The sequence below is a fragment of the Papaver somniferum genome, chromosome 9 (genome assembly GCF_003573695.1).
Source record: "Papaver somniferum cultivar HN1 chromosome 9, ASM357369v1, whole genome shotgun sequence".
Taxonomy (NCBI): Eukaryota; Viridiplantae; Streptophyta; class Magnoliopsida; order Ranunculales; family Papaveraceae; genus Papaver; species Papaver somniferum.
Window position 1 is genome coordinate 195,989,361 of NC_039366.1, and position 14,817 is coordinate 196,004,177.

At 36.3% G+C, this 14,817-nt stretch overlaps 1 protein-coding gene across 1 annotated transcript; it reads left to right on the forward strand.

Moving 5' to 3' along the window:
- Positions 1 to 11,591: 11,591 nt before the first annotated feature.
- Positions 11,592 to 14,434, forward strand: LOC113314066. Its single transcript, XM_026562842.1, has 7 exons — positions 11,592 to 11,677; positions 12,511 to 12,853; positions 12,944 to 13,086; positions 13,200 to 13,338; positions 13,435 to 13,796; positions 13,895 to 13,990; positions 14,109 to 14,434. The coding sequence occupies exons 2-5, from the start codon at positions 12,741 to 12,743 to the stop codon at positions 13,610 to 13,612; spliced, it is 573 nt and encodes a 190-aa protein (XP_026418627.1). The 5' UTR covers positions 11,592 to 11,677; positions 12,511 to 12,740; the 3' UTR covers positions 13,613 to 13,796; positions 13,895 to 13,990; positions 14,109 to 14,434.
- Positions 14,435 to 14,817: the final 383 nt, after the last annotated feature.

Sequence of the window (14,817 nt, forward strand, 5' to 3'; positions counted from 1 at the left end):
AAGGACAACCCCTTCTTGAAGTTTATTCTTGTTGATGACCCCGAGGAGCCTAGAGCCAAGAGATACCAGTTCAGCAGCCATCCGAAGCCCGATAACAATCATCGACTGGCAGAAATGAGATTATCTCTGGACGCGATGACTACCAAAGATGTTGTGTTCGACCCTTACAAGGAGGCTAGAGAGAACTGCCAATACAAGAGGTTTTATAACGTTGCATTTTACCAAGGGCCTTTGTTCCACCCAAAGGGATACATTATGGCTGATCCTCGACGTGTGATGCGGCAACTTGGATACAAGCAATTACCCTCATTCATGACAACATCTACTGAAAAGGTATCAGCTTGAGCTTTCTATGTCCATGTCAAGTTCCACAAGGTTGAGGGTAGAGTATATTCCAACTCCGGAACCAACACATTAGAGGGATAGGGAACCACGTCGTTTGGTAGATGCTACTAATTGAGAGCTTGTGAACAACGGTGATGAAGAAAACCCAACCAACATTGATGATTACTTGGAATGGTCACATCCTCTTGTAGTGCGCCCGGAAGACGTGGAAGTTCCAGCCCAGAAAAACCCTCCAGTTCCAACTCCTATAGAGGCACCACCTACGATGACCCAACTTAATAAGACCGTTGGATTACTAGTAAGTATTGTTAATTGCTTACTCGTTTAATGTATACATCATTTTATATTAGCATATATATATATTAATTATGTGTTGTATGTATGAAACTAGCGGCGTCGGCTTGGAAAGTTGAAGAAGATGTTAGGTTGCAAGTACGAGGAAGGAGGGATGCTATCCCGTGAATAATTGAAGCAAGTCGTGGAAAATCTTGATAAAATTGAAGACCCAAGTGCAAGAGCTTTTTCTGGGGAAACAAGGAAGGCACTCGTTGCCAAGAAGCAAAAGACGAAGTGATGAACTCTATAGTTGTGTTTTGTTATTTGGATGGTGGTTGTTATGTTTTGAACAGTTTTGAACTTGTTTTTGGTTGAACTTTTTAGTTGTTTGGTTTACTTTTGGTTTATGATACCTTGATGAATCATATTTAAGAGCGATTTAGTTGTTTGGTTTATGTTGAACATGTTTCTGTGTAGATTATGGGTAGTTACGGCATTCAAATGTTTAAGTTCCGCAGAACCGGTATTTCTTCAGAAACCAAATGATATTATTTTCTATGCCGGCGTTTCTGCCGGCATAAAATATTGTCTCTAAATCCATGCCGGGTATAGTGGATGAAAATGACAAAGTTTTGTGTAGATTATGGCCCGTGCCGGCATACAAAGAAATTAAATTATCTATGCCGGAATTCTGATTTTCTTACTCTTCCAGAGATTTGCATAATTCCGGAATTGGATTTTGATAAATAAACCATGATGGTATTGTTTATAAATAGGTTACAAATCCTCTTAATTGGTTTATCTTCTCTCTCAACATATTCCTTTCCCTTCATATAACACCCACCACACCCATCTTAGATTCTTCAGACTACCGGCATAGATAATGAAAGATCTACAACTCCGAAGCATTATCCCCCATTATAACCGTCATTAATTGAAAACGTTTTTTTTTTTAAAAAAAAAACCGTCTAACTCCTTATTTTTCTCCATTGTAACTGTTGCACCAATTATCCCCCATTGTAACCGTTACAAACTCCCTCATTATTACATAAATTGACGGTTATAGAATAAAAACGTTTCCATCTTTCTATTTCTTTGTTTTCACTTCAGAATTCCAAAAGAACTTCCAAAACAACTAAACTCCATTATTTGGTTTCATCCTCAGAACCAAATTCATTCAATTCTTCAAACACAAAAAAGAATGGGTCCTCCCAAACCTCCTGAAAAACCAAATCCTAATTGTTGTGGTAAATCGAAACCAGAAGCATCTATTGAACAAGTTGATGATGAGGAAATACCAATAGCAGAGATTATGAGATAAGTGACGTCTATGTTTATTGAAGCTTTCTTAGGGTTTGTTTCACAATATAAAAACACAAATTGAAACTTGCATGATTATTGTTTGTACTAGGAGATTTGAATTTGCAATTTAGTGAACTTGAAACTGAATTTAGTGAATTGAAAATTCCAATTTAGTTTCGGCGTACAATTAAATTTGAATACAATGCTGGTTTATATGTCTTGTATCCCCCATTTATTGCATTCAAGTTATTTGGATACCGGCATAGAAATCCTATAAATTTCAACGCTGGTATCTGTGCCGGCAGTATCGTAATGTTCACTATCCATGCCGGTTTTGATTACCTTATTTTGTTCAATTTATGTTGACAATTCCCATAAAATCGGCATAGTATTTTATTTACATACAATGCCGTTACCGTAAAACTGGCAAAGACTCCTTTTAAATTACAATGACGGAAACTATGCCGACAGTATCGTTATGTTCACCGTCCATGCCGGTTTTGATTTCCTTGTTTTGTTAAATCTCATTTTGTACGTAGGTCCATAGCTGCAAAAACGAAGAAAGGAAAGGGAAAAGATGTTGATGAAGGAAAACCTAAGTCTTCTCGGCTTCGACGTAGTCGAGATGATCCAGAACGTGGTAAGCTCATGATTCGGGAGATTCCCCCGGCTGGAGACACAAGCAACGATGATGATGTAGAGTGGGAGAAATTTGTACCTCCTGATCCAGCTCGAGCAGACGGCTCATCCTCACATGGCTTAGGACAACCTGAAGTTGAATCCGGTGAGAAAAAGGAAAAGGACCCACCAAAGCACCTCCCAAAAACATATGACATGATTCCAGAACGCAATGATGGCAAACAATGGGGTCATCCGAGAGATCCGAAACTCTTATTTGACTACAAGGACTCTTGGGCTTGTTGGATCTATTCAACTTATGTAAGACGTTTGCATCTTGTTATTATATGTTTATATATGATCAGGTGAATTGAAGTTTGTTTGTTGTGTTTTTATAGGACCACAAGAAAGCCTTCCGTGTTTGCCGCCATCAACAAATGGATACATGGGATTTGGAAGGGGAGTGTGCGGCTGTTCAAGCTGGAGTAAGAGCATCTGGGTTGTATCCCATGGTAGAAAACGATGTGTCCACTGATCAAGTGACGACGAATTGCTTCTTGGAGATTTTTTTTGCTTCAACTGGTACCATGCATTTTCCTTTTGGCGAGATGACCATTATCCCTGAAGATGTCTAGAATATTAGGTCTAGGGATCCTTGGAAAAGCCGTTAAGAAAGAAGCTAATGGTAAGACCCTATAATGGTCCAAGATCTATGATCTGACTAAAAAGTTCTTTGGTTGGGACGAGACGACGACAAAAGCAAATATGTACATGTCAATGAATACCATGACAAAGACTATTAAAATCTTCAAGCTCAGAGAGTTGTTTGGGAATACGATGGACAGGAAATTGAATGCCGAAAAAATTCAGTAAACTATCACTGCTTATCTGTTGTTCCTCTTGGGAATCGCAATATTCCCCGACTCTAATGGTAACAGGGTGCATATAAACCACTTACAATACTTGGATCCCTTGGAAGAGGTTCATGAGTATTCATGGGGCACTACTTTTTTGGCACATTTTTTGGCTGAGATGCGCAGATCTTCTAAGGCGACTGCCTGTCAATTTAATGGGAATTTCACTGTATTACAGGTAATGTGAACTATTTATTTTGTTTTCCAATTTGTTCTTTTCTTATACATTTCATTGGAACGATCTTTCATTTGCGTAGGTGTTGGCTTATGAACACTTCCCAACATTGTTCAAAGAGTACCAATATTTGCAGTCATCAACGTATGGTTTGGAACCACAACGTCCTATATCTAATAAATACTTTTTCGACAATAAACCTAAGCCCAATAACATAAATCGGTTACTCTCCATGAGAGATGCTTTGGACTCTATCGCTGTCGAAGATGTTGTGTTTGACCCATATAGGAACGAAAGAGGAGTTCATTTTGAAAGGCATGACAATATAACATTTTACAAGGGACCATTGTTTCATCCAAAAGGATTTGTTATGCATAACCCTCGCCGTGTAATGCGCCAACTTGGGTACAAATAGAAAAAATTACGGGTAAGTCTGATGCCAAATTCTCTCATGACTTTCCGCAATGTCTATCGGATGAACATCATATGTTGGTGGTTTACAAACCAACTCCTCTACTTGTACATTGGAATGAAAGGAAAGAACAATAACTAGTGCTGGATAAGGTTGGGGCGGAAAACGGTTATGATTCGGAACCAAGCTTCCTCAGAGGTCATTCGAGGTACTCCCATCCATATATTGTATGCCCGGCCACCGAAGCAGTGCCTCCAAAAGCAGAACCTCCCTCAACAACTCCTGAAAAACTTACTGTACCCGTACTTCAAAAGACCCTCACGTTGGTGGTACGTAATTCTGGTTCACTTCCTATTGTTTGAATGTATATCTATAAACTTATAAAAGTTAATATACTAATGGAAAAATATGACAACAGCGTTCGCGGATAGGAAAATTGGGAAACTGGTTTAAATGCAAGAATAAGAAAGGAAAGGTGTTGCCCCCGGCAGAAATGAAGACAGTCGTGGAAAAGATAGACAAAATTGAAGATCCAAATGCAAAGGACTTCTGGAAGGAAACGAAGAAGAGGGTTTACAAGAAGCCAAGGACCGAGTGATCGGAGATGTTTGTTAATGTTTCTTTTATAGTATTAGTTATGTCTTTCAACAATCTACTGTCGGGTTATGTTTGTTTGTTAGTCTTGCTAAACTTTGAAGATCTTTGTTTCATTTGTTTTCGGTTTGGAACATCTTAACTTTACATATGGTTTGTTAAACAATCTAATATTTGCTTATGTTATTTTGTGTGTCTTGCTGAACTTTGGAGATGTTGATTTCATTTGTTTTTGGCTTAGAACATATTATATTGGTTAATCTATGTCAAACATTGCAGTTTTTATGTTTTATTTTCCAAAACCGGCACGGTCGAAATTTTAACAACAATTATGGTATACTGATTTATTTCCGGACATAAAGAATTTAGAATTCCGGCATGGATACTCTTTTCACGAATAAGGTTCCGGCATTCCGAAACTGCATTTGGAAAAGAGGACCTAATTTTTAAATGTTCCGGCATTGTATTTTCCTGAACATAAATGCCGGAAATAGCACTGTCGGCATGCTTTTTGCGCAGGGTTATACGTCGGTACGAAGAACCGGCACGTCGATAATTTAAAAACTACGCCGGTATAGTACTACCAAAGTCACTAACTTCTGGATGTTTTTCTTGCGGTTCCGGCATTCCCGTGTTGTAAGGTTTCTAAGCCGGAACCCAGCGCCGGCATGCTCGATGATTTATAAAGCACGCCGGTATGAAACTTAAAATTTCTTTAACTTCTGGATGTTTTCCTTGTGGTTCCGGCATGGTAAAGTTAGGAGTGAAGCATGCCGGTAGAATATTCTATGGAATATTCGGTGGTAGGTAAAAAGTTAACGGCTTGCCGACATGGAATTTTTGGTTGAAGACCACGCCGGTAGTTGTCTCAAAATGGGGGATATTCATTGACGACATACAAATTGTATGAATACCATACTGGTTCTGTTGTGCCGGCGTGGTATTCATACTACATGTATGCCGGCACTAAGCTTTTTCAGAGAAAAAAAGGGCGGTTTCAAAAAAAATTCAAATTTTCGACCTCTTAGCAGCATTACCTGTGTATTGGGATGCTTGTATGTTGAACTTGTTTACTTTCTTGGGTTGGTTCTTCAAAAAACACTTCATGCTCACTCTCCTCACAATCATCTTCCATTTTCACAAAAAAAATTCCACTCAATTTTTTTCCCTCCTTCTACTCTCACCTCACTCACACAAATTCAAATAAAAATACACAATAATCTATCCTCCAATACTTAAGATTTTACTAATTATTATTAACCATTAAACCAGATTAGCGAGGGCAAGATTAGGAATTAAAAAAATTATTAGATAAGGGGTGACCCAAATTTGATATATGGATCCAATTTTTATCTTGTAGCTATATCCCCCAATTATTTTCCATATCCCCAATCATGCGTTCTATAATTTCTTCCTCAAGATATTTAATCTTTTTTTTTTATTACTCAAGATTTTAAAAAGGGAAAACTATGCTCAGGCCCCATTCATGGGTAACCCATAATATGAGGCCCCTAGTTAAAAGAAGTTTAAATCTAGGCCCCGAGTTATTAAAAGACATCCATACCCTTTTATATATTTTCAAGCCCCAAATTAAATAAATTTTAAATTTAGGCCCAAAATTAATAAAATATAATAAACATGATGTCACAGCCATATTTAACGACCGCCACCACCACTTCCGACGACTGCCGCCACCAACCACCACCTCCACCGGCAACCACCACCACCGCCGAAAACCACCACCAACCACCACCTCCGACTACCGCTACCACCAACCACCTCCGCCAGTGACCACCAACAGCAGAAGAAACCACCACCGACGGTAACCACCACCGCCGCCGAAAACCACCACCAACCACCACCTCCGACTACCGCCACCACCAACCACCTCCACCGGTGGCCACCAGAAACAGCAGAAAACACCACCGCGGGGAACCACCACCTCCCTCGCCGGCGGCCACCACCGCCTCCCACCAATAATATATGGATGTGTAATCTGAAGTTACACACGCATCGAGCATGTGTATCCAGAAGTTACACATGGGTATGGCATGAAAGGGTTACACATGTGTATGACATGTGTAAGCAGAAGTTACACATGCATATAACATGTGTATCCAAAGGTTACACATCCATATGACATGTGTAATGAGAGGTTACACATCAAAAAAATAGACATAAAAAAGTAAACATGAAAAAAAATACATGTATTACACTTTAAGATTTATTTACGATAATTTCTTAGCATAAAAAAAATAGACATAAAAAATACATATGTCTAGTGTAACTGGGAGTTACTTATACATCTATCTAGTGTAATTGAAATTTACACAACACTATGCACTCTTTCAACAACATTTATCCTACAACTACCACCATGGCTCATTTCACCATTCTCTACCAGCATCAACTCCCGACAAATCCACTGCAATAGCAACATACAACTACCTGCTATTGCACTTCCCTGTCCTAAACATGCATCTAAAACTGCGACTCCAATTACATATGCACTACACCAGGACCACTATTAGCACCTGTAACTGTTGAGATTATTCCTTCCCTTTTTGTCTTCCTCATTACAAAATGCTTTCATATCTGTAACAAAATAAACATCCATGAAATTAGATTGGATGAAAAAAAGAATGAAATAATATTATAGAACAATTACAAGTAGAGTAATTAGGAGTTACACATGCATATGACTAGTGTAACTTGGACTTACACATGTGTCTCATAAGTGTAACTAGGAGTTACACATGCGTCTAACTGGTACAATGAGAGTTACAATTCATAACCTTTATATCCCATCAATTAGCAAGTGTAACTAGAAACTACACATCTAATTGGCATGTGTAACTGGTAACTACACATCTAATTAGCATGTGTAACTAATAGTTACACATGCATCTCACTTGTGTAATTAAGAGTTACACATGTATCTAATCAGTCTAATAAACAGTATAATCCTACCTTTACAAGCAAATATACATGCGATGAACTACAAAGATATACATGGGAGGGGATTAACCGAAGCTGAAAAACAATTCAGAGAGAAATTATTTCTACATAATTGTGGTTTGAATGCTACAGAAATTATTTCAACTAAAATGCCCGTGACACCAACAGACGACGATCCTGTGAAAGAATAACTGAAAATCATAATCCATAAGAGGAACAGAACAAGAACAAATTAGATAGTACAAAAAACAAAAAATCAGTATAATGGAACTAAGTCTGGGAGGAGCTTACCATTGGCCTCTTTTGTAGCTGTTAAATATAAATGGGCTGGGAAGATTATATCAGATAACTACACTTCACTTGGCAAGCGACCCGATTATGTCGAGAAACTAGCAAAAGATTGGTTCACTAGCATTAAGCAACTTTAGATTCAGTTAGAAAGTTCTCACTTTCAGCCTACAATAACGAGCTCAGGATTCATTTACTACTTTAAGAAACAACCTGGGATGTCAAGAAGTCATGCTTACAAAGTATTAGCCAGCAACCCAACTAGAAATGACAAATGCTAAGAAATGGCACAATGGTTCACCTGTAAATCTCATGCGTATGGTTCATAAAGTAAAATCTACGTTGGAAAAACAAATTGTTCATCTCAGATTACATTCTCATGGTTTTCAATGAAAAACTATTTAAAGAATCAGAAGAAAGAATAAATCCATTAAAAAGAATCAATCAATAACATTACAAGAACAATCAAACAATCAAAGTGAAATACGCTTTTCATTGAACTCTACAAACACTGAAAATCAGATTTATACATAAACTTCAGATTTAGTTACGCACCAGCTAACTTGTGTAACTGAGAGTTACACATGAATATAACATGTGTAATTAGGAGATACACATGCATCTGACTTGTGTAACTTTAAGTTACACATGCATATGATTAATTTAGTTTATAGGATTTCTATCTTCCACAGTTAATTAATAAAACATTGTGTGAAGACACCAACAAACCAACATTGAGAAAACATAGACATCGATGAACCAGAATCATGTAAAGAGAATAAATGTGTAATCAGCAGTTACACATCCGTTATCAAAAAAACTCATATATCTATAAACGTTAAAGCACAAAATATATCTACTAGACAACAATATTGTTTCTTTAGCACCTATTTAACATATCCAGGCATTGAAACAATTTTTTTTTGTTGGATCTAATTTCTCAAACATGCTGCGCTCGTCTTGTCATAAAAGTAAACCAAAATACAGTAATGTACATTTCACAGTAATATTCATTGTACTATGCCACAACTAATAAATTATTATACTAGTACTAGTTCAAAGCATCTATAGTGAACAGAAAAATGCAGGGAATTGATAGCATCCTAAAGATCACTGTTTTAATGTAACAGTTTCTTTCGTTTCGCAAATCGACCCAACTTTTGCTGTAGAGTTGAAATAAGATCTTATTATACACAAAGTAAAAGGCTAATTTCATCCTTATAAGTACACAAACTAAAAAGCTAATTTTGGAACTCAAAATTGGACCGGGCATATTAGGAGAATCCACTGGAAGGACGAAAAACATAAATACACATATGAATAATTATCATACCTAGTTTTTCCAATTCGTCATCTGCATAGTTCACTTGCAGGATACTAGATGCATGATTTAAATAGAAACTTCAAAACAAACTTTAATTAAAGAAAGAAAGAAAGCCAAATATTGACAACAAAACTTAAGATTTGACTATCTAACAACCGCGAAGTATCGGAAAAACTTTATCGGACTATAACATAATGCAACGAGAGATTAATTAGAATCATATTAAATTTCCACTATACAGAGAACCTTCTTTTCCATAACAAAATATGACTCCATTATAAAATCATCATTTAGTGTTTATTAAGTTAGAAGCTAGCACAGACCTTAGAGTGGGAAGATATTTCCATTTCACTAGTCTGACAGTCTAATTATCATATATGCGTTTTTAACAAACACTAGTTAGATACCAAAATAATGTAGTATTAGGAAGCTCACACCGAAAAATCCAACTTCAATGCATAATACTGTTCATTTTTGCTCCACAAATGTTATGAAATGATAAAATGGTTAACTAACCTTTAAATCAAAATCAAAGTCCCATTCTGAGTTTCAGGTCATTATTTGATATAAGCATAATCATTTCACAAGTCATATCATTTCTAATAGGACATGACCTATCTATACCAACCAGTTCTAAATATGGTATCTTAAAAACTAAGTCAAACACAAATGTATGCACCGCCACTACCTATCCATTTCATGTACCTGCTTTCAAATGACACGATCTCAAATAAAATAAATTTTTTTAGCTAGCTAGCATGTTTTCATTCGAATACTAGTAGTAAAGTTCTGTCCCCTCTAACAACAAATATATAAGCAAATAAAGGTACAACATGAGAGGCATAGGAATTCTAGATGGCATCTTTCACACTCCAAATAGAAAACCACACTAATTCCAAAATTTAAATTACCTGCAATAGCATATCGCCTGCAACAAATGACTACAATCTGGTGGTGTCCTGGATTAAAATTGAACAAATTAAATAATTGGAAACTTTCACCCTAGCTTTCAGATACCTCTATATAGTATAAAAATAAGAAAAACAACAAATCATACCTTGCTCTAAAAAACAACAAGAGATTATGCAGCATTCTCATCTTAAACAACAACAAGTTCAACATCATCTATTCATCTCTCTACAGTGCAACTCAAGCAACCAATCTACCAGTTCTTCTAAACCCTAGACATCAAACCATAGTAGATCAACTCCCATAACAAACAAAAACTAAATCGAAAGAAATATATTACAATCAGAAGAAAAGTAATACCGCTTATTCCTATCTGGAATCTTCAAAGATGAAATAAATGGCGACGATTTCATTTCTGCTACTGTTAAAGATCATCTTCATTCCCATTATTGAACCTGCACAACAAGTAATTAAGGTTAAAACTACGACGATGATGTTCGATTAATTCAAGAAAAAACAAATTGTTCTTCTTCGCAGATCTGAATCGAGTTTATCAAAAAAAAAATATCAAAACCTAATCGAACTAAGAAAATCAAGAATGACGAAAAACTAACCTGATGCAGCTTCGAATCAGCTTCAAATCGATTCAAATTCTTTAGAAAACAAACTAGTTGAACGAATGAAAACCTAACCTAATGCAGCTTAGAACCAGCTGATACCTAGATTCAAACGAAATTGATTGAATAAGTGATTTAGATTTGTAGATTAACTGATTATCAGATGTAAAATCTATTGAATTAAATCGATTCTTCTTCTTCATCATCGATCTGAATTCACTGAAGCCGAGAGCCGGGAGAGAAAGAGAACGGAGAAGAGAGAGAAAGATAATAGAGAAATGAAAATATATTATGATATTCCTCTGGTATAAATACAAAAGGGTAGTGTCGTCATTATAAAAATTCATAACAATTAATTATGGGCCAGATCTGAAGAAATATTGATATTTTGGGCATAGTAGTATCATTTTATGAAAATATGGAGTTGATAATATATGATCCATTTGGTGGGGCTTCAAAATATTGAACCCATATAATAGGGTGGTTCTAGTATTTTTCACTTTTAAAAAACTATTTAGTCCCCTCACCGAGTACTGCTACGTTCCCGGATTATCCCTAGACTAAATTCCGAGTGAAACAGTTCCTGGCCCACCAGAGGAAATATAGGTGGGTGGTTTTTACCCATCCAAGGATCCAACAACATTTGTCTCTAGCCGGATACTTCATGGGATAGCAGCCCCGGTATATACAGCATTATTGCCCCTCGCCCGTTCAAGAGCATCGCTAAAGCACACAGTTGAGGGTGCAAAGCCGTCACCCTTCCATGTCAGCACAAGACCCACTCAGGTCAAGTCAACCTCTCTAGGGTAAATGTGGGTATTTAAAAATATGAAGGGGCTTTCCAGTGTTTTGCTGATGGTATATACTATCCGCCAACCCAGTTCAGACCTCTAACCTAGTTTACGGCTGCCCTGAAAGTGGTGGAGCGAAGAAGTGAAGCAACAGGTTGTTTCTGACCTAGTTTCTATATTTTTTCTAGGATTTGTTTTATCTTGTTATGGACGAGTTCCAGGATTTGTTGTATGCTTGAGAAAATCGTGAATTGTTAATTTTTTTCTTAGGTTTATGCTTATTTTTTTCTGGATTGCTTTATCTCATGACTTTTATTGTTGGCGATTGGATGTTTATATCTGATATGGGTGTTTTCTGTCCAAAAGTACATTTGTATGCGGAGATTTGGGTGTTTTCAAGTCTATTGAAGATATAGAGTTAGGGTTTCAAGTATATTTTGATAGTGGGTTTTGTTTTGGTTCTTGAAATTTTTGATTCAGTATGAATAGATTTGGACATTTTCTGTCTATTGATGCTATAGAGTAGAGATTTTCAATACTATTCATGTGCTAGTTGTTGTTGGGGATGGTGGATCATTAAGTTTATTTGCTTATGGTTTGAATCCAGGTTAGATTGATAGTTTTGCATGTTGTTTATATGTTACGTATTAGTCTGTAATTGTTTATATGTTACGTATTACTCTGTATATGTTACCTATTAGTCTGTAATCCAGGTTAGATTGGGTGTTTTCAATTAATTAGTGTTTAAGTTCATTTGAATTTGTTATTGCTTGTAAGAAGTATACTTAAAACATGTTTTGAATTGCTTACTTTCTCGCTTGATCGAGTTGTAATGCCCATTGCTAGTAAAAGGGCGAAATCTGAAGTCTGGAACCATTTTGATGTACTTGTTAATCTTGATCCTCTTAAAATTTGATGCGAGTATTGTAAAAGTATACCCATGTTATCCTGCATAGTACTTCTCTTACATCATCTTCTTGATACCAGGTTCATATGGCTTCTGCTGTACCACGCTTGGAATCATTAGAACAGTTAGAGGATGTTGGTCAACAGTTCATATTGGTTCGGGCTAATGAAGCAGTGGAGAACGGTTTGAGGTGTGGCAAAGTTCTCAATGACGGGAGGGCTAAGAAACATGTCAAGTGTCCACATAACTGTGTGCTAGGCGTTTTATTTTCTAATGAAAATGGAGAAAGACCTTACTGTATTCATCAAGGATGGAGGATGACCTTAAAGATGTGTTAGAAATTTTGGGGCCTCGTAAGGTTTGGGAATTGGATGGTGTATGCAAATTTTATAAGCTGGAAGCGGATCGTCTAATAATGCTTAGGTAAGTGGTTTTTGTTATAGTTCATCTTTCACTGCAAACTCTAGTTTGTACTATTTATCTCTCTTATCATCATCTTTGGCATGTTGACAGAAATCTATTGGAAGGTGTAATCTACTGCATCGAACAAGGTCTTTGGGTACGAGAATTGACTACCGAGATGATTGTGTTTTTAGATGACGATCCAACATTTTTAAGGCCTAAGATCATCGACTGTATGTTGTCTGCTGCCCCTGGTATGTTTTAATATATAAATTAAATTAATTTACAATCCCATTAACTTATATTGCTAATTTGGTCACAGTTGACATATATCTTCACTTATTAATGCCTATTCTTGTCAATTCAGTTGGAAAGGCATGGGGGAAGACTGCGGAACTAATGGGACTTCATGATATCATTAAAGATCAACTGACCTTTGGCAGACCAGATATCGTGCATGAGAATCCCGATTTTAATTCATTTATGACATGTTTGAGGAATAATTGGTAATGTCTTAAGCTTAGTCGTTTTGTATTACTTACATGGGAGTTTGTAAAGATCATAGTTATGCTGATTTCTTTTTGTGCTTTTTTTTTTGTTAGTGCTGCCCCTTTGGCTGGGAAGGATGCTAGTGGAAATTGCAGAGAGTGTGGATTGCTTATGCATCCACTCTTTCTGAATGATGAACAGTATGCAACTTATGTTGAAACTGTCTACAACCAGATGCATGGTAAAGGCAGATTTCAACGTTATTCTTTAAAGAGCCATAGAATTCTCTGAGGATGATCTTCAGCTGGATAATAGAAGGGCCGGTACCGACTTGCATAACTGGAAGTCCATAATGAATAGGGCGTCGTGGCATCCCATACGCAATTCATATTCTGAAAGACATTGGCACTACACAACAGAAGTTTATCACCTTGTTTGTTTTTTACGTGGTGCGATGGTACACATCAATGACAATGTGAGTGGGTGTTACTTTTGCATGTCAAGTTATAGATTTGTTTTTTTTTTTAGTTTAACACTTATAATGAGTTACTAATACTATTTTAACCAAATCAGATAAAATCTATGGAAGATGCTGTTTACAGATATGAATTTGGCAAATTTCTGAAGGAAAATTTGCCGAAGTAGGTTCCTTACTTATTCGAAGTCTATGTAAGTACTCATTTTCATTTGTTTATTTCATGTTCACTTTTTTATTTTTTGGTTTATTTTTTGTTTCATTTTTGTTTTTTTGGGTTTAATATTTGTTTTCATTTTCATTTAATTGTAGGGCCCTTGTGGAAGAAGTGCTTAGGGTGGATACTGAAGTGTAGGTTAACTGTCAGTTTTTTGTTGTCTATGTCTCAAGTCTAGGTTAACTGTCAGTGGCAATTTTTTCGTCATCTGTCTCTGATATGACAAATGTGATAGAGACTTTTAGTAGAGCTGATTATGTGACGGGCAAGAATAGGAACATTTCTTTTCAAAGTTGGAATTGTTGCCAAGGGTCCATCTCATCAAAGACTGGCCTGATAAGTAAATATTTCAAAGATATCTATATACCTGCTTATGTTCAAGTATTATCCAGTAGTGTATGTTTGCGTATATTTTCATGAAGCATGCCAAGTAACTGATCTAAAGTATGTCCTAGCGAACCGACATCACCAAATCCCAAGGAAAGAGTATATTATGGCCATATACTTAGCAACGAATTCAATGAGATATAACGTACACTTCATTAATCCCTTCTTTAGAAGAGAAACAAGTTAATATTGTTGCATAACCATGATTATGTTTTTTGTTGATTGTTAATGTAATGTTTAAATGTATCAGGAGTGTAAGAATATAAGTAGTAGTAGAATTGTATGGATAATAGATGTCCACATGTCATCTTATCTCTACGGTGGTTATGTGTAGAGAGATAAATCATTATGAAGAAAGAAATTAAAAGAAAATAGAGTGAGTAGAAAATATTAGTTTCCCACTCCATTATCAATCAA

What these genes read in the sequence shown, in the direction of transcription:
- LOC113314066 (XM_026562842.1), top strand. Translation starts at nt 12,741, where the DNA reads ATGGAGGATGACCTTAAAGATGTGTTAGAAATTTTGGGGCCTCGTAAG. An exon ending in TATGTTGTCTGCTGCCCCTG is followed by an intron (nt 13,087 to 13,199) that starts GTATGTTTTAAT and finishes TTGTCAATTCAG; the next exon opens with TTGGAAAGGCATGGGGGAAG. An exon ending in ACATGTTTGAGGAATAATTG is followed by an intron (nt 13,339 to 13,434) that starts GTAATGTCTTAA and finishes TTTTTTTGTTAG; the next exon opens with TGCTGCCCCTTTGGCTGGGA.